Below are 27,361 nucleotides of genomic sequence, written 5' to 3'. Positions count from 1 at the left end.
AACAAATAAATGAAAAAAAAATATTGATTTTAAAACAAACAAAAAAATGAATGTTGTTTTTATTGATGTTTTATTTTTTTATTCGCATTAGGATTATGAGTTTTAGTATGTGGCCTCGCATGGTTTTCGACTTTGTTTTAGTACTCATTTGATGATCCATATATAAATCTTCTACTCCTGTACCTGCAAAATAAAAACAAAAATATAAATAAAAGTTGTTTTATTTTAGTCACCAAAGAAAACTAAGCATTGCATGGAAGGAAAACTCTGCTTCAACATCAAATACAATAATTAAGATTAAAGATTGATTGTTATTATGGCCAAGCTTTCGACATCAAACATAACATTGCAACAACGAACAAATTGTTCATACAGTTCTGAAAATTGACGAGAAAATTTCTAATTACTTCCGTATGCCTTGTTTATAGAAATTTTACAAAAATACAAAAGAAAGTTTTTTTTTCACTTGGCATGAAAAGAAACTAGAAACTATTACCTTTGAAAAAGTGCGAGCGCATAGAAAAAAAATTACAATTTTTTAATTGAATTTAAGTCAGCCGTGGCTTTTTTGGACATTGTTTTAGGTACGAGTGATCCAAGGGTACGAAGTTCAATTCTCGGATGGGGCATGGCATTTTTTTTTTTTTCAACCGACTTTGTTCTGAATTCGTTTTTTATAATTTATTTTTATTTTTGTTACCTCAGAAGATACGACTGGGTTTTGGTAAACCAATTTAAATTTGGTTCTCCAATTTTGAATAAATCATTTCAAAACCATGATATAAATTTCGGCCAATAGAAGTCGTTTTTTTTATAAGAATGATTATTTTGAAAATTGTGTAGCAAACCAAAATCGAATAAAATGATCACTTTGTTGACACTTCTAATGCAAAAGCAGCGCTAGCGTTGCTGCTAAAAAAAAATCAGAAAGTTTGAAAAAAGGGTCCAACAAAAAATTTCGTAAAAGCATACAAAAAACAAAGATATTGTATTAAAGAAAAAAATCCATTTGTTCACAAAAATTAAAAAGAAATGTGTCTCAGTTTTTATTGTTTTGTATTTGATGTCGTGGCACCCAAAGATCGATATTACTAGATTATTGGGCTTCCTTAACGAGACTCAATCTCCCTCGAAAATTTGTTTTTCTGGCATGATGTACCCAAGGATATAGGGTTAATCACGTGGCTAACGAGAGTTTCATCACATGGGATTTGAACCCCAACGAATTTGTTAATAGGCCGCGGCTAGACAATCAGCACCACTGAACCTGTTAAAATTACTCGGACAAAATGTGTATACATTTTTCAAAATCCTACAAACGCAGCATAATTTTGTGAGACTGAATTTATTTTGTAAATTATTACCATTAAGTATGGATAAGAACCGGATGTGAATTCAAAATATGGTAAGATTGTTGAGTTTGTACTCTGGTGAGTAAAGTTTTAAATATTCAAAAAATAAAATGGCCGTTTTAATTTAAAATTAGTCGACTTTGATAGAGTTGGTTTCGGATTTTTATTTTTTGTAGAATTACCTATGTAACTTTTTTTTTTTTTTAATTTGCGATTTGGGTTTCATTTTTTTTCTAAAATATTTTATATTTGAGCTAGTGATCAAAATTTAAGAAATTCCGAACGTCATTTTTGATTTATTTATTTCGATTATTTGAAATCATTTTTACCATAATCAAACCTCAACAGACTTACCACATTTTGATTCTACCTCTGGTTCTTGTCTTTACTAAATACGTATGGGAACAGTTTTCGAATTTTGTTTTCTCACAGTGATTCACATTTATAGGGTTAACCAAAGGATGTTTTTTTTAACAATTTTTTCGAAAACATTTTTTTATTTTTGTTTATTTTTTGTATTAATTTTTTTAATGTTAAATTATCATTAGAAAAATATTAAACGTGATGAATTCCATTCAAGATTATTTTAAATAGTTTATTTTAAGCCATTCCTCGCGGATTTGTAAAAATAAAATCACAAACGAACAATGAAACAATTTTTTATACTTACGATAGACATACACCACATAGATAAGAACGCGAAGAAGTGGGTCTCGTTATCCATCTGTTTGTGTGCTTTTCTGTTTGTCTCTATCTCGAGCTGCAGTCTAAACCAATCAGGTGATTGACGGTATCTTCCATAGAACAATTCTCTTGATTAGTGGAGTAACTAAAGCTCAAAAATTGGCAATATTAGGGAACCCGGCCGAACAGCTTAGATTTTGATGATCTTTTTTTTTCAAACGTCGGTAATTAAAAATACTTTAAAGTCTATAGACTAAAAATTGCCGGTGTTGCCGTTTTGATTTTTTAAATTTAATTAAAGATTTTTGTGAACAAAAACAAATTTTTCTTAAATTTCATAAATTAATTGATGCCAAAAGATTGTCTAGGAAATTCAAGGAAAAAAAATATATGGGAGTGAGGGACAATCTACCATAGTTCAAGCGATAGATGCAATTTTCGTATTAATTGACTTCAAACACAAAAAAAAAATATTTGAACACAACGGCAACACCTACAATATTCAAATATACATTTTTGAAAAGCTAGAAGCTAAGTCATATATGTAAAATTAAAATTAAGTTAGTTGAATGAACGGCTTTTGAGAGAATGGTAATTGAACTCAGATTTTTGAAAAAAAAATTATTGAAAAAATTTTAACATGTCGTTTTTTAAACTTGGTTGTAATATAAAATGCATTTATTTTCAAATTTTTTTGGCCGCACTTATTATTATTTCAAATTATAAAAGGAAATGTCAATATGTGTTACGGTTTATGAAAAAAATTAAAAAGTATTTCATTTTCGAAGAACTTTTTTTAATAAAAGTTTTGAAAAAAAATGTAACTTATTTTTTTTTTAAAGTTCAACATCTAAACATAAAATTATTTTTTATTCATTTAATAACCCTTACTGTTGAAAGTTAAATAGCAAAAATTTAAAGTTCCTATTTACCACAGTCTTTGAGAAAATTAATTATTTCAATGCAAAAATTCAGTTTTAATAAAAAAAACCATTGAAATTGAAGTAATTTTTCATTTTTTTTTTTCAAAAGTGTGATATATTTTACCTTTTTTGCTTCGAAATTCAACTGATAATATTTATGGCCAAAAATTTTTTTTAAATAAATTCATATTTTATTAGAAATAGTTTGGAAAAAAGTCATTTTAAATTTTTCTAATATAATTTTTTTTTTTTATTCTGAGTTTGAGGACCATTTTTTCAAAAAGTCTTGATCAAATTTAGTGGATTTAAATTTAAGAGATAAGAATGAGCTTCTGGCTTTTTAAAAATGTATTTTAAAATATTGTAGGTGTTGCCGTTGTTTTCAAAATATTTTTTTTTGTGTTTGAGGTCAGAATGTTAGAAAATTGCATTTATCGCTTAAACGATGGAAGATTGTCCCTTACTGCCTTTTATATATTTTCCTTAAATTACCTAGAGAATCTTTTGCTATCATTTGTTTTATGAAATTTAAGCAAAAAAAATGGTTTTGTTAAAAAAAATTTTAATTTTAATTTTAAAAAACAATACGGCAACACCGGCAATTTTTAATCTATAGACTTTAAAGTATTTTTAATTACCTACGTTTGAAAAAAAAATCGTCAAAATCGGAGCTGTTCGGCCGGGTTCCCTAATAATTTGCTTTAGTTACTCTACTAGATGTTTTTTATTATTTTTGAGTTTTGATTAAAATTTTTGATAATTTGCTAATAACCAGTTTAAAAGATAAAATAAGAAGTGGCTCACAATATTAACTGTAAATTAAATTGCATCTAACAAATATTGGACGTTTTTCGTAGCCCAATAACATTGGGAATTGAACAAAATTCGAAAACATTGCAACATTTTTGATGAGGTTGGATTGGGCCAACGGGACCGAAAATCTCAATTTTTCTTTAAAACGAGATCATTAAGAAGTCAAAACTCAAAACAAGCTGTCCCGATGCACAATTGTATTCCCATGCTTAAACTGAGCAAACAAATATTTTTTTCTACTTTGCATTAAAAAAAAAAGTTAAATTATTTTTTTTATAGCCATTGTTCAACGGTTATAACGCTTTTTTAATAATTATGTGTAAGAAGAATTATTGTAAAATATGACTGATTAAAAAAACGTATGGAATCCATGCATTTGTGGCAGCAATGTGAAAAACTTAAGATCTTACAGTTAAAATAATTTATTAAATTAATAGGCTTTTTTTGCACTTTGGTACCAATAACTACCTAGTAACTCTAGATTTGATAAAAACTTTTACCATTCTGCAATCCCCTTTGGACGCGCATATTTTTAAAAAAGTTGGCCACCTACGTTCCTATGGATTTTTTTTATACCACAGGTGTTTGAAAATTTTCATAAATTTTTTTTTTTCACATTTTGCATCGAAAAACAAATTTCAAAATTTTTTTAAAGAAAAGATGCAACAGTTTTAAAATTTTTTAACTTCTTATGTAGTGAGCCAATTGTTGTAGAAAATTATAAAAATAAGAAATTTATAAAATTCATTCATTCGTGGTTGTAGTTAAAGAAAACGTAAGTTGATGAAATTTAAAGTACACTGAACGAAAAAAAGCTAATATTTTCTAAACTGGTTGCGATAGAAACTTTTTCTATTCGGTTTCAGAACATTAAAAAGTGCACCTATCAACCATTTCAGGCTTATCCATTTTCTACCGGACACCCTGTATAAAGGCATATTTAATAAACGAACTAATTTAAAAACACAACTAAATGACTAAGGCTTTCAGAAGAGTGAATAAAACACATTATTTTGAAGTTATTTTTCATTTTTGACTACAAATTAAAATAATTTGAATGCATATTTTTCATAAAAATAAAATTTATTTGAACTAGCTCACTGATTCCATTTCAAAAAGATTGAACTTAGTAAAAGTAATAATAAGCATTGTAATACATTACATTAATAGATTTTTGAAAAAATAGTTTTCTTAAAAAGACAGACATTTTTTGGCCAAAAGTATTAAGGTTTTTGTTTTCATCAAACTCGTAAGTTGTAGGAACCATTTACGAGGAAAATACATTTTTTTTTAATTAATCGCAGGCAATCAACAGAACATGGACATAAAAGATTATGTTCTTTTGTCAGAGCTTCCACTTATAAATCAAGGAGGTATTCATTGCAAGTATTTAGGTTCTTCACTTCCAAATATGATGACTCCATGGTCACTTTTTTGTTTTCGTTGAAATAAAAACAAATACAAGTTCATGGAATAAAAATAATACTGTTTTTAATCACATTCAAATCCCCGTTATCAACTTATTCGTTTTTGTCGAAAAAACTTAGCCGTAGCTCCTTGAACCACTCCAAAGGCAGCTGGAATTTTTAAATTTCTAGATATCCATTGGGGTAGTTTCTTTCGCACTTTTTCACTTGCATATCGTTCATCGATCAGTAGTACTGAAGCATAATCATTGATGTGACGAACTGAACGACCTGCAATTAATATAAAACAAATAAAAAGAATACAAAAAACCTATTATTATTTGTAAGAACTCTTCCTTTACCTATACACTGGTTGACACTTTTCATACAAAGATTCTCATAATATTCAGCACCAGCTCCATTTTTCAATGTCACATCCAAATATTTCATTTTCTCTTGCAATTCTGGTGAATTTTTATTTGGATATGGCATTCCGACAACAATCACACATCGTCCCAAGTCATCAGCGAAATTCAAACCTTCGCTTAGCTTCCCTCCAACGACACTGAAAAGTAGTGCCCCATTGCGATCTGGGTTTTTGATTGCGCAAGCATAATCGCTTAGAAGTTTCTCCACCGATTGACCCCCAGTTCCGCGAGGTTCACGGAATATGTGTTTTTTCTGTGAGATTTGCTCTATGAATTTTTCCTTCACAAAATGCTCATAAACTAAATCCATATAATCGTAGGACGAGAAAAAACACACTATGCCAGCTGGTATCACATTGCAAACATTCCTTAAAGTCATACCTAATTCGGAGAGCTGTAAAAGAGAAGTTTCTTCTTAATTAATTTAGAAAAAAGTTATAAAATTAATTTAAATTACCAATCCTGGTTTCCTTCTTTCGGCAAAATTGAAGAGGAACCTTTTTCCAGTTGGGCCTTTTTGTATGACAAAAGGAGCAACCGCATCTTCAGATACGACATGGTCATAGAATTTAAGATGAACTCGCTCAGGGCAGGATTTGAAGAGCTGATCTGTGAGCTCATCCGTTGGACGCATTGTACCTCCAGCTATTATGATCTGAAAAAAAAAACATAGTGAAAGTATATTGGATCAGTTTAATATGGGACCAGAGACTAAAATTTACAAGAAATATTATGTTCAATATTTTAGAAACCAAAAGCTACAACTGCACTTGGTGTGCTTGTTTACTCTCCTATCTCTCTAATTAATATTCACCGGGCAAGTGAGTATTAGAGATATCTTCCAAGGTACTTTTTGTTAGGAAGCAAAGTATTGAAAACGATGATAGGAGTGTTGAAATTTTCAAAAGATTGAAAACCCGTGCTCATAGATATGTGGTACTCTTCCAACCAATAATTCTGCTTCCACAAAGATTTACAGAAAGCATACGTTACTAAAGCAAAACTTCATTTAAACCCATTTCCTGCCTATCAACTCATACTAGCACTTCCCCTTGAACATCGTGAACATTGGTGGTTGCCTAGTACCTCAACTTAAGATTGGGTCAACCCCAGTGAGTAGTTGTTGATGGCAGGAAACGAAACATTTTATCGGTTCGGACTAGTCATTTCTACCTTTTTTCAACAAGGTTCAGGTCTGTTTACTATAGCAGATACTGAAGTAATTCCTAATTTTGCTATTCCAATATTTTACTGAGCATTTTTTGTGGGAGAAGGCGTGGTCCTGTTGAAAAACCTAGTAAACTGGTTCACAAATACTAGAGGATTAAGAAAAAAGTTTCTTAAATATTCATTTACAAATAATTGTGACCATCATTCACGTTTGAAATTCAAAATCAATTTAATCATAATAGATTACTTTCAAACGGGCTTTCGAAACTGTGAACACGTCTATCTTGCTCCAAAAGTTATCCAAAATTGGTGTAAGAGGAACTGAACTAATTGGTTCCAAAGTTTTCTCGAAGGCAGATCTCAGCGAACTAGAGTGAACGGAGTAACTTCGGGGCCAATACCAGTTAATATTGGTATACCTCAAAGAACTTTACTTGGAGTTATACTGTTCCTTGTTTATATCAATGATATGGAAAAGGCACTGAAGCATTCTTGGCTCAAACTCTTTGCAGACGATGGATTTTTGTGTATTTCTGGTCGTGATGTGTCAACATGTTTGAACAATTTAAATGAAGATCTTTGTGCAATACATAAGTGGCTAAAAATTAATAGTCTCTTATTAAATATGGAAAAGTCAAAGTGTATGTTACTTAACGTCTCTATGTTACCGCCTCAATTGTCCATTCACGTTGATAGCTGTCCCCTTGAAATCGTGTCCCATATAAAGTATCTTGGTGTGATGTTAGATAAAGAACTATCGTGGAATGAACATACAGATTACCTATGTAAAAAAAGTATCCAAAAAGTTAGGAGTGCTACGAAAAATAAGAAATAGCTTTTCAACAGACAGTGCAATAAAAGTCTATAACGTCATAATAAAACAACATTTCGAGTATTGTATAAGTGTTCTGTACTTCTTTAATATGTCCCAAAAAAACCGAATGCAGATTTTGCAAAATAAAGCAATGCGAATTATATTAAAACGTGATAACTATGCCCATATAAGAGGAATGCACGATTCATTAAACTGGTTCAATATAAACCAAAGACTCTATATTTTGACAATGACGTTTATCTACAAAATTAAAAATAACATGTGTCCTGAATACTTAAGTGCACCAACTAATAGAAATGTGATATACCTCTCTACGTAATAGAGATCACATTGTAGTGCGAAGAATGAGAACAACAAGAGGTCAACAATCAACATTTTATTCCGGTTTTCAATCATTCAACCAGCTTCCACAACATATAAAAAATGCAACCAACATCAACATGTTTAAAAGAATGATTGTAACTCATGCTAAAGACTTTATAATTTGAACAAAATAACTTAAACATAATATAATTAATAAATCCCTATAATCTATTTATTGAGAATAATGTAAAAAAATATACAGTGCTGTGAACAACATTCCGGATTTTTTTGCCAATTTCATCAACTGAAATTTTATAACACAAAACTGGATTAAAATATTGTTTTAATATTTTTTCTAGATATTTAATAAATCAGTTAAGGAATTTGAACACAAAAAAATGTTCTTTAAAACATTCAAAACATTCCTTATTTTTTGTATGTGTTAAACATCATTATTTTCTGTTGAAATTGCTTAACTGGTATATAAACGATCTAGAAAAAATACTAAAAAAATAATTTGTTTCAGTTTTGTGTTATAAAATTTTATTTGATGAAAGTGACAAAAAAATCCGGATTGTTTTTAGCAGCACTGTATATAATTGTAAAATATTGTAATTTACTTAAATGGCGTATGGCAAATAAACTAAACTAAACTAAACTAAACTAAACTAAACTAAACTAAACTAAACTAAACTAAACTAAACTAAACTAAACTAAACTAAACTAAACTAAACTAAACTAAACTAAACTAAACTAAACTAAACTAAACTAAACTAAACTAAACTAAACTAAACTAAACTAAACTAAACTAAACTAAACTAAACTAAACTAAACTAAACTAAACTAAACTAAACTAAACTAAACTAAACTAAACTAAACTTTCTTCCATGCCTTAACACTTCTTTTTTAACTATGAAGTAGAGCTCAAAATGGTTTCTCCTTTCGCAGAATGTTTGTTAAACTGGTAGTTTAACTTATCAAGTAAATCAAAATGAAATAATGCTCTTTCAACTTTTCATGTTGCATAGAATTTCAAAATCTTTAATCGAATACAATTCTGTTCTTGTTTAAGTGATGATGTCTTTTCAAAATTCATTTTACTGTTGACCATTCCATTTACGGCCAATTTCTTCACATTAGTCCTAAGCCAGCCTAGCACCCGGTCTAGCTAGACCAGGTCCTAAGTTTGGTACTCGGCCCTAACAAAAAGTTAGTACCTGAGCATTTCTTCACATTTATAGGACCTGATCTAAGTTCACAACGCGGAGGTGCGTTCTTTTTCTAACAATAGTCAACGATCGTTGTTATGTCAAAAATTATTGTTGAAGTGCCATTGTTAGAAATAGTTAGATTTTTTACAAATCATTTAGGAACGATTTATTGTTAGAGATTGTTAGACTGTCAAACCACCTTTTAAGAATACTTTTATTTCCATTATTATAACAAAAAAAAATTGTTTTTTATTCAAAATAAATTATCTTTCATCAAAAAATTACAAACTCTCTTTTTATTTTTATTTTTCCGCTTATTTCCAAAAGAAAAAAAATCTTTGAGTTTGTTTTGTAAACAAAACATACACTTTGACACATCAACAATCTCATGAATGTTCAACTCATATCATGAAGGTGAGTTGGAAATAGTTACGATTTGTAACTATTTGACACTTCAAAACGAGTTTAGGAACTATTTTGTAGTTTAGGAACGACAAAAGTTAACGATAGTTAACAATAGTTAACTATTGTTAGAAAAAGAACGCACCTCGGTCCTAAAAAATAATTCGTATAAAACTGGTATAACTGTCATTTTGACAATATTTTTTAGAGGATATAATATATGGAGTGCTTGTGCTGTTAGTTCCTTGAAGCTTTTATAGAGGGCTGTAGTTTCTTGAAGTTTTTGATGATTGCATGCCTCCATTTTATTTTCATTTGATGGCTGTCATCAACAAGCGTGTTTATTCACAGCTGCGGAACCAGACTCTCATTGAAAAACGAAGGCAGTGACCCCTATCCATGCATATGGCGTTACAATGTATTAGGTATAGGAACAAGCACTCCATATATTATATCCTCTAAGCAATATTTTGATGCTTGAAATATTTTATTTTGATATTTCAGCAGAATGATAATAGACAAAAAACAGTCCATTAATGAAATTACCATTGAAATAATAAAAAAAATATTGTGATAATTAAATAGGAGCCTTTACAATGAAGAACAAAGAGAATGTCACGATTTTGTACATAAGTGCCGGCAATCCTGATAGCTAGTTCACCAACGACTAGTGGTTAATTCAATAACCTGGGAAAGCAACAGATAAACCAAACGCCGACCAAAAGAAAAACCTATTAAAATACATATGTAAGTAATAAAAGACAGTTTGCGTTGCTGATGTTCATATATGTATATATGACCTATCTCAATAAAAATAACATTTTTTAAATCTGAATCTTTATTGTTTTGGTGCAGTTATGTTTTATAGTAGTCATTGGGCGAATCGAATGAAGACAATTTGGATCATAGTCTGCAATACTATTTGTAAATAGAATTATCTTGCAAAAACATTTTGTGTTGGAAATTTGTAGATGGATGTCGACGGCCATCACTGATACCTCTGCCCGTAAAATAGTACCGAGTGAAAATTGTATGCAGGTGGCTCCATTAATGCTCTCATAAACTGTTTTCCTATCAGAAATGGATAATCTTCTGCACTGCCAAGGATTTTGTTTCATATTAATTTATTCAAAAACTGCCTGCAGTTTAAAAAAAATCTTCAAAAAAAATTACAAAATGCCAAAATTAGAATGAAAATCAATAAACTCAAAAATTACACATTTCAAAAGACACCAAAGCTAAAAAATGCTCATAAAATTTTAAAATAAATGCAAAAAATCAATCCGAATTGAGTATTATCGTCGCTAGACTGTCGATTTTTAGGTCCTAACTTTTACGAAGTAAAACTCGGTACCAATTTGACAGTACTAGTGCTTACTACTTTTGTGAAGAAATCACTTGGTACCGATTTGAGTTCTAACGATTGGTATAATAACCAGGTTCTAGCAGATTTTGAGGAGCTAGCTAGTACCAAGTCCTAACTAGTACTCGGTCCTAAATTGACAGTTCTAGGGCTTAGTACTTTAGTGAAGAAACTTAGTACTTTGAGTATTAACTTTAGGACTAGGACCGGTACTAGCGCTAGGACTCTGTGAAGAGATTGGCCGTTACTGTCTTAAAATTACAAATAACAACTGTTTTTCACTTCTATTCTTGTCGTTTATCCACCAAAACTTACTCGTCTAAGAGTGTTTTTTTTTGCAGTTTTCTATTACAATTCATGGTTTTTTACCCCCGAATCCACAAAAACATTAAAGATAAAAAGGGTGTAGGCACCTATTCTGATGAAGAAAAAAATAAATGTTTCTCCAAAAATTACTTTACAATGGGAAAGATATGGCTCATTTAGAAATCATCTTAGCCGTTGCTTTTTTTCTAACATCTTAAACAATCAAAATACAATAAACCCTTATTCAGGGCCGGTTTTTTTTTGGGGGGGGGGGGCAAGAATTGAGAGGCGCCCCGAAGTTTTACAAAAGTTATATAAATAACGAAGTCTTTCCAATCGATGTTATATTTATTTTTACTTTCACAAAATCGCCCCAATTTTGTTTCTATTTTACTTTTTCAACGGCGCTCGTATTTTTTGTCCTATACTTTTTGGAGAATGAAGGCGCCCTCCAATTTTGGGTTAATTTCTTTGGCTTCCGGAAGAACAATGGTGTCCAAAATCTTCGTTCATCTACAAGGCGTCCCAATTTCTTTTGAAAGACTAAAGCAATCCTAATATTCCTCCAACCAATTTAATTTTGACAAAGGCGCCCCTATACATATATAAAAAATCAAAATCCCGAAAACCGAGCTTTAGTTTCATCAGCTGATTTCTGTTTTGACATTTTTTACTTTATTTAGTTTCTTATTTCATGAATTTCGTGAAAAATCTCATATTTACCACACAAATTTTGTATGCACAAACGACAAATCACTTTTCGCACACCAAACAATTTTTTTTTTCTTAAACAGCTGATTTCATTTTGATAACTCTGAATTCCTCCACTCTGACAAAATACCCAGAGTTGTTCAGGGTGCATACAGAGCGAACATCGAACACAGAGGAAATAACTCTGGTTGAAAAAGAGCTACAAAAAACGCTTGACAACGAATTCGGAGCGACCCAGAGTGCCCTAGAGCTCACAACGAACAAACTTAATACTTATGTAGGTATGTCATTTTCGATTGGTCGTCCCGAAGCGTCGGGAATCATTCAGAATCCTGCTACAAGTTTATGAGAGGTAAGACATAATCACATAATCTGCTATTGTTTTTTTTCGTGAGTTTAAAAAAAAAATTTTTAATTGAATTTTTTTTTTGAGAGGCGCCACTTCTTGCCCAGGGGCGCCGGTAGTTCTTAAACCGGCACTGCCCTTATTAGCTCAAGCACAACTATGAAATTTGTGTACCTATTCTGATGAAAAGGAGTTTATATTGAAATAAAACAAATATGTATATAAATAGGTGCAGGGAACTAAGTCCACGGGAACCAAGTCCACTGAGGGACTTCGTTCTCATTCAGTGGGAACGAAATCCACTTTAGTAAAGTGGTTTTCTTTCCCATTCAAGGTGGGATTGAATTCCACTCTCTAATGGGAACCTAGTACACACTCAAAAAAATTAAAAGAGAATTTATTTTCAACAACGATTTAATAACGAATAACGAAAGTAATCAAATAAGCATGATTTTTCGTAAAAATACTTTTTAGTAGAAAAAAAAAAAAAACGCGCAGGGGCATAAGTCCCGATTTTTTTTCGGAACTTAAGTCCCACTTTACTAGAATTCAATTCGGGACTTAGGTATGTCCCTCAGTACTGAGACATAAGTAAAAAAAAAACAATTTCGGGAAACATTTCCCACTTGTTTTTTTTTTTAATTTTTGCGTATAAGTACCTAAAGAGACAAGTTAATATGACCACTGCTGATGAAATAGTAGAACCGGTCTTGATTTATTTTTTTCGGTAGATCATGGAAAGTGAGAGTCTTTTCGAAAATATTTTTGATATGTATTCTTTTTGAGTTGATAACAGGGTGAAGCGGAAAAACATTTGCTATCATGAGAATCTATTTAATTTGTACAACCCAAACGCGAAGCTGAAAAAAATTTTGCCTAGGGGAGAATCAATTCAATTCGCGCGAATTTTTATTTTCACACCTCAAAATTGATTCTCCCATGGGCAAAATTTTTTTCCGCTTCGCGTTTGGGTTGCACAAATTAAAAAGATTCTCATGATATTAAATGTTTTCCGCTTCGCGTTTGCCAAATTATAACACTTAGCTAACATACAAACATTTGCGTCTGCCTGCCGATCTCACATTACCTAAGCTGGGTAAAGAACTTGCGTGAGCGGTCCACTTAAGATATTTAAAGTCGCCAATGTCGTCGTCGTTTTAACTTACTGAAACCTTGCCGCTTAGAGTATGTAAAGTCGCCAGTAAGGCGCCAATAACAACACTTTTTATTAACTAAACTGTGCCTTGTCCCGTGGATGTAAATTCCAAATTAAATGAAACTAACATAAACGGCGGTTAGTTCCGTGGTTGTTACACTCAAGATTCTGTAAAAAGTTTAATTAAAAACTCGAGACTCTTTTTTTTTTTTTTTTCTTATTTAGCTTCTTCTTGGTGAAATGGGAATTAAGTTAACATTCAGAAAGAACGAAGACCTCACGTTTTTTTCCGGAATTACATTCCCACCTAGCATGGGAACTAACTCCACTTTACTAAAGTGGGTTTCGTTCCTACTGAGTGGGAACTAACTACCTCAGTAGACTTAGTTCCCCGCACCATATAAATATAAATAAATCATTCATCCTTACCGATCTGGCTTCCTTTATAATCTCCTCAAAATGTCCACCCGGATTCAAAAGAATAAATTTCATTGTAGCTTGTTTTGTATCAGAATTTTGTGTAATAAGAACACCTCCATCATCCGAACATTCTGTCAGCGATTCCAAAAATCCCAAAAGTGGACGAATCACCAACGGAACAGCTTCATTCCTAACTTCCACTTTCACCTCCTCCACAACAACATCCACTCCCTTTTTCGAAGACTTAATTTTCTTAGATAATTTCTCTTCTTCGAGTTTCTTCAAAAGTTCAATAGTACCACTTCTCGGTGGTTCTATATTCTCACTTGGAGCTGGTTCAGCATTCATTCGCTTAGCAAATCCTTGCAATTTCTGAGCGAATCGTGTCTGTTCACAGAAATCAAGAATATGATACAAATTGATATTGAAGAACTCTCCTTCGTCCATAAGTTCATGAGTTCTTAACATTCTGTGAGATTCTTTTCCAGAGGATGTGAACATTTTAGTAAGTCTCTTGGTGATAAAAATCATTTGATTGATTTTGAGCAGATTTTGAGTACTGAATCGTGAACAATACTTCATTTTGTATGCAGTCATCTGTCCAAGAGCTGCCGACAGTTGAAACAAGCTCACCTCGGAACTATAAATATTCGAGATTGTGTCTAACAGATTATGAGCCTCGTCGATAATGACAACACTGTTTTTAAGACAAATTCCCGTCTGAAGACGAGTCCGTTTGTGAAGTAAAAGTTGATATGGAAGCATTATAATCTGGGCGTCTCTAGCTGACGACCTGGAGGCATAATAAGGACATGATTTCAGGGATTTCCCTGCAGTGACAAGATCTTCAATGTCCAATACATCGACAAGTGATGAATCTCTAAGATTTTCAATGTGACTTTGAGACTTGTAAGGGCATTTCGAATGGGAAGAAAGCTTTACCCGGGATTTCTTGAGACATTGGCCATCCGAATCGGAGCAAGTCTTTTTTGATTGGGAACGTTGCATATCCAAGCAACGTTCATTGATCAATGCTCCAGAAGTGAGTTTTTTCACCTCCGGATGGATGCAAAGATTTTGCCGGGAAGCCAGAGAAACACATCGGACTTGTTTGCCGTATTCGGTTTTTCTGATCTCAGAGACAATTTGAGAAAGCTGGGAATGAGTTCGACTGCAGAAGAAGATTTTAACATCTCGATGGAGATTGTCTTCTTCATCGTCTTTCTGTTCATTGACATCGAACTCATCCAGTTCTAAGTCATTTTCGAGAGGTTTGTCGATCTCAAATAAGACTTCTTCTGGAGGTTTTGTTATTTTAACGCCAGATTTTTTCTCTGTCGATTTTTTGGCCTTTAGATCTTCGATTTTCTTTTCAAATTCTTTAATAATATCAAAAGTTTTTCGCAAGCTTACCATTTGTTCTTTTTTCTTTTCAGTTTGGAAGTGTGATTCTATCCAATCTGTTGCATGATTGTCTTCTAATTCGAGTTTTTTTATTTCGTTAGTTAATTCATTGATTTGTTGTTGTAATTCTTCTTTGACTAAAGCTTCATGGTCTAATAGCCAACGAAGAGCACCGCAGGTTAAAGTGAGTGATTTGCCAGTACCTGTTGGACTTTCAAATATGCCAATTTGTTTATTTTCCAGAATCTCGTAGAGAGATTCCATAAGATTTTGTTGGATTTGATATGGTTGATAGGGGAATGCATAGTTTTGTGGAGTTGGGAGATTCTTTTTGGGTGAATACATAGAGAGCGAAAACACTTAACAAATAGGATACAGAAAAATTAAAAAAAGTAATCAGAAATGAAAAAAAATAACAAATGATTTGAAAATAAACAAAAATAAAAAACGATGAGTATGAGGAATGAAAAAAGTGCTAGAATTTTGATGTTTAAATGACAGTTGACAGTTTGAAAATATAAATGGTTGATTCGAGACTCGTTGGTCGTTGCATTCAGCAAAATATATAAATTTTATTGCAGTTAGTCGTGTTCATATTACGGATATTTTTGGTGATGTTCTGTTTTAGTTCAGTAGCGGTGTTTCTTTGACTTTAGTCGTGGTTTCGTGAGAAATATGCTAACGGCCATATTATTCACTCTGGATTTAGTTTGGATTAAAGGTAATTTTAAATCCAATCACTTAAATCTGGGGTCGAATTACGTATGGTTGCTATGTGTCTCTATCATTTTCTACTAATTAAATAGAGGCACAAATAGTAAAAACGTTAACGTATGATCGTAATCGTGTGCCGTAATTTGACCCCTGAATTTAATAAATCCAACTATTCAATTTTTTGTTCATATTATTCACTCAAAAAATATTATGTCATTATTCAATAAATGTTGTATAATTTGCATTTATCTTTATTTTTTTGTTCACAAAATACTTGAAAAAACAACTGAACACTGTCAAAATGAATTTTACATCTGGATTTATAAAGTTAAACAGACCTCCAGAGAGCAGTTTAAATTTGTTTGGATTTAACGAGATTGGATTTAAAAAATTGGATTTAAGATTGGATTTAAGTAGTGAATATTATGGAATTGGATTTATTTTCGACATTTGACATTCTTTACATCAAGATGTATTTTTAAACTAGTGAATAATATGGCCGTAAGTTAAACAATTTTTTTCACACAAACGCTATAACCAATCTAATTTTTAAGCTCTTTTTGATGTTCTACATTAATTTTAATAATTTCTTCTTCAATGCAAAATCATTCCAAAATATAGTTGAATCAACGTGGTTTTCGTTGATTTTTATACTACGTTTCCACCTACCCTAAATCCGAGATTTAGCTAAGTAGATTTAGCATAAATCTCGAGTTTTATTCTAAATCTCGAATTGAAAGTAGGTACATATCTTAGATTTAGGGTAGCATTAAGATGTATTTTTAAACTAGTGAATAATATGGCCGTAAGTTAACCCTCTACTGCATACGGAGCCAAATATGGTTTTGTCTGTTTGTATGCACGTTTCTCTTCTCTGTTACAAAAAAAATGGTAAAGATTAAATAAAATCCTCTTCTTTGTGTTTCTGAGAACCCATAGATATAGTTTTTTCGTGTGTCCGACACAAAATAAAGGTGTATTTTATGATCACAGGTGAGTCGATCAGTCGTGTGCATTGAAATCGAAAGTGTAGAATATATTCATACTTTAAGTGTTAATTACTGCGTTTGTTTGGAAAGTAAAGTGGAATTAAAAATTTAGTTTTGATCGATTGTCTAATTGTGTATGCTATAAACCAATTTTTATTGAAAAAAAATTATTGGCCTGGTCTTGGGAGGGCAAAAAGTACGGAAGCCATATTTGGCTTCGTATGCATTAAGGGGTTATCAATCTACACAATTTGTTAAATTTTTTGTTGGAAACTTTTGTTTGTTTACATTGTTATTTTGTTTGGAAGCTATGTTTTACTTCAGAAATGAAGCCCTTTCGCTTTTAGAGACATTTTTCTCATGTAACACCATTTCCAGCGGCGTAACCACAAAAATGTTAGGGAGAGAGGCAGTGGCGTAGATAGCTTTTCGCTAAGGGGGGGGATAGATTTAGTTCGCAAATATTTTTTAAAGTTTTAATAATGTTTCTTCGTATTGTTTTTATTTTCTTTAAATTGGAGAAAGTTCTTTCGGTGGTTGACGTTGAAACCAGCAGTGTAACTTATATCTTTAATAAAATATATATGGGTACTAGGAAAACTTTCTTCGGGGCTGCTATCGAGGGCTTTTAATGAGTTCATAGAGGAAGTATTATTCCTTCTGATAAAATATCTTTTCTGAGTTTTTAATTCTTCACACAGAGAAAAATATGACCAGGACCACCTAAAAACTAACAGATTTTCTTATTGAACTGTTTTATGAAGCAATTTATTAAATATTATTTTCATGGAGAAAATCTTTTTGAAATTTAGTAAAAATTTTATTATTTCAAATTTTGCAATAAGGAAAACCCGATTGTTAAAATAATATTTCCTTCTTGGATGAAAACCATAAGGAAATCTTATTGTTTTTGTTCTATTTTACGTGGTCTTGTTTTCTAGGTGGAAGAATAGAAGATTGTCCTGCAGCCAAATGTTTGGTAAAACTCAACAGTTTCATTAAATTCTTTAGCTGCTTTGTCTATTTCAGACGAAGAATTCTTGGAAAGAACCAAAATCCTTTCTATTATGTTTTCATGGTTTCTAAATTTTTCTTCAAGGCTCATTATTTAGAAATCGAGAAAAGGTTGAAAACATTAACACGAAAATATTCTTTTCTGTACTTTGAACCGAAGGGTTCGAACGATTCTTTTGTCACTTCACTATTCTCTTATGTTTGAAGCCTATGTCAAGGACTTCAGTTATTTTTTTTTTGGAACCTACAAACACTTTCGAAAATGAGTCGCCTTCTGCCCGTTTAATTTTTAGTTGATCTCTTAAATCTTTGGCGAGATCCAAAGCTTGGACCAAGTCTAAATTCACTCTTTGAAACTCCGACTTCATGGCAACGAGAGTTGGTAAACCATATTTATAACCTTTAAGCTAATCAAAAACTCGAAATCCATAGCGTTTTTTTTTTCAGAGTGTGTTTCTTTAACTTATTTGTTCATGACTGGTTATGTTGTACAATTATCGATCCCAATCAATGGGGGGGGATATATCCCCCTGATCCCCCCCCCCCCTATCTACGCCACTGGAGAGAGGGGCTCACCTGTAATATTTTTCAGTCATTTTATTACTTTTTAGTTTTTGTAAGATCTGGGAGTGGCTGAAAATGTTGGAACAAGACTTACTTCGACAGTGGAAAGAATGTGAAACAGAAAAAATATATACAACGGACAGAAATAAATTGCTTTTCTCGGTTCCATGTCTTAAAATGAGCCAAATTTGAATTAATTCTTAACCTTTTGTAATGCAATGTATTTATTTTACTTTATTTTGTTTTTAAATGATAAATATTTATCTTTTGATATTTTTAATTGTATTCTTTATATAATCTGAATATGTAATATTATTAAAATTTCTTACCCCTTAATTAATGCATACGAAGCCAAATTTGGCTTATAAACAATTTTTTTAAACAAATTAATTTAAACAAATTTTTTTTAATGAAAACCGTTTTAAAACAATACCAAAGAACCCATGTAAAGCATTTTTTAATTTTTTCGTCCGCTAATATTAATTCATGCAGTAGAGGGTTAAACAATTTTTTTCACACACACGCTATAACCAATCTAATTTTAAAGCTCTTTTTGATGTTCTACATTAATTTTAATAATTTCTTCTTCAATGCAAAATCATTCCAAAATATAGTTGAATCAACGTGGTTTTCGTTGATTTTTATACTACGTTTCCACCTACCCTAAATCCGAGATTTAGCTAAGTAGATTTAGCATAAATCTCGAGTTTTATTCTAAATCTCGAATTGAAAGTAGGTAAAAATCTTAGATTTATGGTAGCTGAACCCAAATCTGAGAATAAGCGAAGTAGATTTAAAATAAATCTCGAGATTTATTCTAAATCTACTTAGCTAAATTTTGGATTTAGCGTAGGTGGAAACATAGTATAAGTTGTTTTTTTTTTTTGTTTTTGTTTAATATAATAATAATTTCAACTATATGTCTGTAAGACCTAAGGTCTTTTAAATGCATATTGCACACGGAACTAGTTAGAAGGAATAGAAATATAGGAAAGAATTTTTGCTGGTACAGTGAATTGCGAATACCATGATTTATCTCATATAATCATTTTCCCTCAGTGTATTTAGTAAAATTGTAGATATTTAATTTTTAATACTGTGATCTTTACTTAGCCCCAAATTATTCACTCTCCATTATATTTTTAAAATTGCCATTAAAAATAAGAAATCTGTCAAATCACGTAGAAATTTTAAAATTTCCCTTTTTTAATGACGACTTTAAATTTAATGGAGTTTAAATGAATTGAGCCTTAGGCCCAATTAATTGACTCTCCATTAAACTTAAATCGCCATTAAAAAAAAGAATTTTAAAATTAAAAACCAAATTCGTTTAATTCAGTCTCTTTTAAGAATTTTTTTGAAATTTGGAATCATTAACTAATTGAGCATTAAATTTAAAAGTCGTTTTAGTTAAAACACCAAATTCAACCTTTTAAGAGAGATTCTTAGAGCAAATGGAAGTTTTAAACAGGATTTCTATTTATTCACTACTCTTCATTAGCGTAAAATGTCATTTCATTTATTATTTTATTAAACAAAGTTTCAGTGTCAGTTAACAATTAAAAATTAATGAAACATGCATGAATATGGAAAAATGGTAATTGGTAATTTTGGCTTACAGAACAAGTCGTTTTTGTGTTGTTTTAGTTCAAACGGCATGTACGTTATAGGGATGAATTGCTTCAGGTTTTAGTCACTAATAGCATTTCTCTCTCGTCAGACAAGAATATATTTATAGGCTTGCCAGAAATGTTTGAATCTATGAGTATGAGGGTTAAATGGACAACACTTTATTTGAGATTTTTAATAGAAACAAAATTCAAAGAAATTAATGCATTTCTTATCCAATTTGCAGATCGCAGAAGAGCACATATATAGTAGATCTACTAGAGGATATCTACACGACTAGTGAAACTAATCATCTCAAAAATTGCAATATTTTCAGCCTTTGGTTTTCACTGGTATATCGTAAAACCGTCTGTTTTGTCTGGTGTTTTAGCTGCAAAATATGTACTTATGGGCCATCATTTTTTTGTTTTTATATTGTTTAGCCTTCAAATCTTCAAATTTAAATATATTTTATTTGACAAAATCGTAGCTTTTGACAAAAAATAAAAAATCCCTGGTATATTTTTAATGGTGTTTTAAATTTATAGTTTCCATTAAAAGTTTAGACTTTAACTAGAGCAGAGTGAATTAAATGTATTTTTAATGATGGAAACTTAAAGACGTCAATAGATTATCAAAGGTTTTAACTAAAACAACAAATTTCAAAGTTTAATGGAGGCTCAATAAATTGGACCTTAGTCAAATTATGTAGTTTAGTTTTTTTTTTTTTAATCTGTGATATTTTCAATCTTTACTTGTAGGTTGGTACCTGATTTTGTTTTTAGAATTATTTATTTATTTTTTGTATCTGTGATATATCATAATTTATTTATTTTTTGTTTAGTTTATTAACACTGATCATCTGTGTTATCTTTATGTAGTTTATTTGCAACTTTTAATTGTGATATTTTGTTTACAGTTTAATTAGTTATTTTATCTTTGATAGGTTTATTATAGTTTAGTTATTTATTTTTGTTTTTTATCTGTGATAGTTTACTTAGTTTATTTCATATAGATTTTTTTATTTTCATTTTTACTTCTCTCGTCTGTGATATTTATCTTAAGTTAAAGATAAAAAACAAAAACAAATTACAGAAGTAAGTGCAATAATCCTTATAATTGGTTTCGGTACTCCCAAACCTTAATTGGTCGTAAATTAAATATACCTACATACTAGGGCGTTTGTTATTTAGTTTTTTTTTTTTCGAGAATCAAGTTCTTAAGTGGAAAAACTGTTTCTAAATAATAAAAAAAAAATTCTCTAATTTTTTTCAGATTTTTATTTTGACACTAGGTGGCGCCCCAAGAGGGTTAAAGTTTTTTATCATTTGAAATAGGTATGTGTTGACTTATAAGGCCATTTTTTTAGATATAGCCTTCAATCGAAATTTTTTGATGAGGTTCTTGTCTACATTAAACAACGTTTTCAAAAAGGTATAAACCATTTTTCTAGGACCAGAGGTTTAGACAGGGCGCCATCTAGTGTCAAAATAAAAATCTGAAAAAATTAGAGGATTTTTTTTTTTATTATTTAGAAACAGTTTTTCTACTTATGAACTTGATTCCAAAATAACGAACGCCCTAATACACTGTATGATTTACTGATTATTGAAAAATCAGGGTTTAGACCTTTTATTACTATTTGAATTTAGAATAAAAAGAAATCTGGCAGTTTTTTCGGTTTTTCCCTATAAATATGCTTCAGTGAACATTGTTATTGCACTTTTTCTCAAAAATGATGCCGATACAAAAATGCAGACTTAAATATTTGTAATCGCTATAAATGGACCTCCTCACTCGGCCACCTCTCGCACAAGAAATATATGCTGCAAGGTCTAGGTGTATTATACACAAAACATTATTATTTCATTTTCAGTGTCTAAAAAAAGTAGTTATACAAAAATTACAAGATTTCAATTTTATGCACTATATTAATCAAATTTCAAATATTTGCACAAAATATGCAATTTTCGCAAGTGAATCCATGCATGGTTAATCTCACGATCAATGTAATCAATGAATGCCCCTAGGTTATAAAAACAACGCATATATTCTCAGATACTAGATCTTGTTTACACTACTAATCTGTTTAACCATATTTTGATTGTTGATCTCAAACTGATATTTTATCCATCAATTTTTTTGTTATACTCGTCACGGCTTAGCATAAGCAAAGCATTCTGAGGGTGAACATGATAGTGTAGACCACCCTCAGATTTTTTTTCTATTTACATTTTTAAATTTAATTTTACATTTCAACCGTAAATCGTTTATGATGGAAAACATTTTTTGACACAAACCGTGAAAAAATCTAACAACCCTTAGCCTTCTTTTGTACGAACTTTTCAACTTTTTTATAATCTGCGTATAGTTGGTGGGGTAGAAATTTTCCTCGACCACATTTTCAGATTTTTATCATCATAAAAATGCAATGCCTCGTGTTGGAAAACCCAATGAACAATGTGTGGGTTTTTTTGTTGAAATATCGTGGTGCGTTTATGTTTAAAAAAAATTTTTTGTCGGCTTTCTAATGGGCTCGCGGTTATTAAAACGCAGTCAAATGAAAATCGCGTATATTAACTTTTTTTTTTCTTGGAAAATTATTCTTGTCATCGTTTTTAAGTTTTTTTTGGAATGCAGTTTAATTTTTTAAATGTCCTCTCTTTTTCAGTGATTGACGGAAGCAGAAGGATTATACAGGAACAAATGTGATTGACATGAGTCCGGGTGGTGCATTTCAAATGTTAGTGCAGTCATGGTGCGGACTTAAACAGGAATTATTTCTATTCGGATGATCTTTTTGTTGAAGTGGCACGAGGGTGATAAGCAGCGTTGCCACAAAGTGCCCGATCGGGCCATTTGGCCCCCTATTTTATAATTTGGCCCTTTGCCCGGGCCAATCAGAAATGGCCCACGAATCCAAATTTTAGTAGATTTATCTTCATATCGTGCTTAGTAATAATTAGAAGGCTTTACAAAATTAAATATAAATCATCACTATGCATCGAAACTACAATATGTTTCCACCACAAATTAATATGTATGTATTTGTATACTCAATTCATTAATTTATCTCGTTTAGTAATTTGATTTTTCTCACGTCACGCATAGGAGTATTTCGATCACAAACCTGGACAAAATTATTTTTTAAAGTAAAACAATTTATTTTTGCTAAAAATTATTATTTATGCAATGAAATTAATTTTTTTTTTAGCAAAACTTTAAGAACGCTTGTGATAAGAAAAACTGAAAAAATAGTATGAAATTTCATACACCCAAAATGTGAAAAATTAAAATGTCTAAAGTATTAGAGCTTCTAGAAAGGAACCATTGTGATTTTTAGGCTTAGTGAATCCAAATGCATTAAGTTCAATTAAAAAATTTCTTAAAAATGTTAACAACCAGTAAATAAAAACGTAGGGCGTATGAGTGATTTTTACTAAAAGTGAAAATTTCATTTGCAAATTATTTTGTTAATCGCAAAAATTCGCACCCGAATTTTGATATTAAATTAAAAAAATAGTCAAAGTTATCATAAATCTATATTTTGAAGCAGAATAGTAGGGTAAACTATAACAAAACACTTAGACTTAAAAGCAATACAAATATCTATATGTGGCAGACTCTTTTCTACTGTCATTTAACTGAACAAAAAACATGCCATTAATGCATTAAACAAAAAAAAATGAACACAATTTTAAATAAATTGTAGATGTTTTGGCCCACACTTTTGTAAAATGGCCCTCAAAAAATTCCGAAATGGCCCTCTCTGCTTTTTTCTTCGCGGCAACGCTGGTGATAAGAAGGTGTAGCCATTTGTTAAGTCATGATTATATCATTTATGAAAATTGTAAGCTTATGTCAATCCAGAGTTAACTCTGATTATTTTTATGATTGACATTATGGTGATGATGACAGAAGTATCTAGAGACAATACTCAATGGGTGGAGTAAAAAAAAATATGTTCTTCATTTTCAGTTGAATATGCATGCATCTAGCACTCTAACCCGAGTTAACTAGTTCGCTTTAGATTTGTCATTAATTTCAGTCCATTGAATTATTTTGGAGGGTGACGATGGAAATAAAATAATCCTATCATCGAAATCGGTTTTATTAAAACGATACAAAAAAATATGTTCTCTAAAAGTTTTAGAAATATTCTTGTTCTCATTACGGATGAGTTGAAGAGTGATGAGAACGTTTGAAAAAAGGTTTAGGTAACTTAAGTACCTATCCACTGTTATTTTCTTATATTGTCATAGCAAAAAGAGTTTATATGACATGGATATGTATCTTCAATATACACTGCCGCTCATCTGAATAGGTTCACATTTTAGTTCATTTTACATTTGGCCTGTCTTGGTATTTAATGCAATGGCACATCTTTTTTATGTATGTAACGAGAGAACATCTTTATGCGCTTAGTTTAGGAGAAAAAAAATTGTCTTGGGGCCTACCGTTCTTCTCACACGGTAGCTAGACCAAATCTAGTCATAAAATCAAGCATATTTTTTGGCTCATCTGAATAGGTTCAAAAGCAAAAATGTTAATAAATGATAAGTTGCATGGGTCTGTTGGACTCAAAATTGTGTCTGTCAATAAATCTGATTGTGTATAACCTGTAAGGATGAAAACGGGTCGTGAAAAATCTTTAGGCGCGGAAAAATGTGGAAAATAAAAGAAGCCTTTGAATTAGACTGAAACCAACGATGCATTGGGACAAAAACAAACACAAGTTAAAATTTAGTAAGCAGTTATTTGCGCAATATCCAAGGGTATAGAAACAACATTAAAAGTCGATGTAACTCAGTCACAACATGGGCCGATAGATGTGCAATGATCAGAATAGCATGACTTCGAGCTAAAAATTAAGCTGAAAACCGGTATAAAATGCAGTTTAACGACGGCAAAACGGGTTGTCAGAAGTGGTAAACATTTGAGGAGAACAAAACTTCGCAAAAATTACCACTTTACAAACCACGAACAGAAACTCACCTCCAATAGTAAAAAAAACTCTGTTTGAAATTGCAGATAAAAAGTTTTGTATGAGGAAATAGCAAATCACAACAAAAACATACTGTTAAAAAAGAGCCAAGTTCTCCTATGTTGAAATTATGCTGGCACAAAAAGTACTGAGATGTAAAAGTGTAAAAAGTTCTAAAGTTTGGGTTCAAATTCGTATCAATAAAATTTTGATTGAATTGAAAATCTTTTTTTTTTATTGGAGGTGAGTTTCTGTTCGTGGTTTGTAAAGTGGTAATTTTTGCGAAGTTTTGTTCTCCTCAAATGTTTACCATTTCTGACAACCCGTTTTGCCGTCGTTAAACTGCATTTTATACCGGTTTTCAGCTTAATTTTTAGCTCGAAGTCATGCTATTCTGATCATTGCACATCTATCGGCCCATGTTGTGACTGAGTTACATCGACTTTTAATGTTGTTTCTATACCCTTGGATATTGCGCAAATAAATCATAGGCTTCTTTTATTTTCCACATTTTTTCCGCGCCTAAAGATTTTTCACGACCCGTTTTCATTCTTACAGGTCATACACAATCAGATTTATTGACAGACACAATTTTGAGTCCAACAGACCCATGCAACTTAACTTATCATTTATTAACATTTTTGCTTTTGAACCTATTCAGATGAGCCAAAAAATATGCTTGATTTTATGACTAGATTTGGTCTAGCTACCGTGTGAGAAGAACGGTAGGCCCCAAGACAATTTTTTTTTCTCCTAAACTAAGCGCATAAAGATGTTCTCTCGTTACATACATAAAAAAGATGTGCCATTGCATTAAATACCAAGACAGGCCAAATGTAAAATGAACTAAAATGTGAACCTATTCAGATGAGCGGCAGTGTAAGATGACTAGAGGCGTTTGTTGAGCAAGCGTGGCCTGTGGCCCGCTCTTCTCATTCTCAGGGATATCTGGTCAATGGTGGATTTTCCAAGTTTGAAGCCATAAAAGTAAGATCAAACCTATCAGTTTGATCATAAGTTTTTTCCGGTAAGTATCACAGCTTTTTCTGGTAAACATACAAAATTCCTCAGGTTAGTAAGAGGAACACAGTTTTCCCCGACGAGTATCACGAGTTTCTCAGTTAGCTATCATATGTTTTCCCGCTAAGAATCACGGGTTGTCCTGGTAAGTGTTATAAGTTGCAACAGTAACATAGTTTGTCTCAGTATAAGTACGTATTGAATGTTTCCCTGCAAAGGTATCACGGGTTTTCTCGACAAGAAGAATATGTACAAGAATCATATCACTTCTTGCATTGGTAAGTATCACAGGTTGGACCGGTAAGCCCAAATCAACTATTTCTCTCGGTGGTATCGAATATATATAGGTCTGGAAAATATGATTGGTTGCTACGGTTAATATCACAGTGTCTTCTGGTTATTATCCAGAGTTAGTTAAGGAAGGGCAAGTTGAAGCCCAAGGGAAAGAGAAAGCAGGAGCATTATCAAGTGCAAGAATTACCCTAATAAGATCTGAATACAATTTCGGAATAAGAAAACATCATCAAAAACAGAATCTTAAGCGAAGAGAAAAATTTGTGTAAAACAAACTATAACCAAGTCATGCATCATGAATAACCTCAAGCAGTAATCTAGATATGGAAAATTTGCCACTTGCAGCTTTAGTATATACAGCTTCAATGTTCCTACATGAACTTACAATTGCGCCACGGGCGGTGCACTAAAAGCCAAACGTATGGAAGGCAATACTCCATCCCGGAAGAACGGTGCGCCAAAAAAAGAACAAAAAGAGGGATCCAAAAACTTGGAGTGAGAAATAGGAAACAGTTGCCTGAGGAGAAAACTATATGAACAAACATGTTGGTTAAGGCCCGAATTCAAAACAAATTGCAACGCCACCCTTAAAAAAGTAGGTACGCAAATGTAAAAACCAAAGTACAACCATCTAACAACCAAATCTAGCTTCAAGCTTGCCTCTTGTTTGTTTTTCTCGATACATGCTGCTCCCATTTTAAGGGTTTCCCAATGTCCTTTCGCTTGCTCTAATTCCTTACAATCAACCATGAAATCCGCTGTTCCTAATTTTTGCCAAAATCCCATCAAAAAGGTTTAGTTTTTGGGAAAAAAAGTGAAAGAAAAATAAGAAATCCCTTGCCTATCTGTCAGATCGCATTACTCATCCACATTATCCAATACTTGCAACTTATTTTTTGGACAACCATATCAACCATCTACCACCACCTGGTTATACTCAC

At 31.5% G+C, this 27,361-nt stretch overlaps 1 protein-coding gene across 2 annotated transcripts; it reads right to left on the bottom strand.

Moving 5' to 3' along the window:
• Positions 1–69: 69 nt before the first annotated feature.
• On the bottom strand, positions 70–15,668 carry LOC129917824 (ATP-dependent DNA helicase DDX11). Of its 2 annotated transcripts, XM_055998000.1 has the most exons (5): positions 13,839–15,668; positions 6,064–6,261; positions 5,541–6,000; positions 5,259–5,469; positions 70–183 (listed from the first exon to the last, which is right to left on the bottom strand). In XM_055998000.1, the coding sequence occupies exons 1-4, from the start codon at positions 15,576–15,578 to the stop codon at positions 5,288–5,290; spliced, it is 2,580 nt and encodes an 859-aa protein (XP_055853975.1). In that variant the 5' UTR covers positions 15,579–15,668; the 3' UTR covers positions 70–183; positions 5,259–5,287. The 2 variants fall into 2 exon arrangements, with proteins under 2 accessions (XP_055853975.1, XP_055853974.1); XM_055997999.1 differs by lacking the exon at positions 70–183 and having other exon boundaries at positions 5,238–5,469.
• Positions 15,669–27,361: the final 11,693 nt, after the last annotated feature.

The sequence above is a fragment of the Episyrphus balteatus genome, chromosome 4 (assembly GCF_945859705.1).
Source record: "Episyrphus balteatus chromosome 4, idEpiBalt1.1, whole genome shotgun sequence".
Taxonomy (NCBI): Eukaryota; Metazoa; Arthropoda; class Insecta; order Diptera; family Syrphidae; genus Episyrphus; species Episyrphus balteatus.
This window is presented reverse-complemented; position numbering and strand designations above follow the sequence as displayed.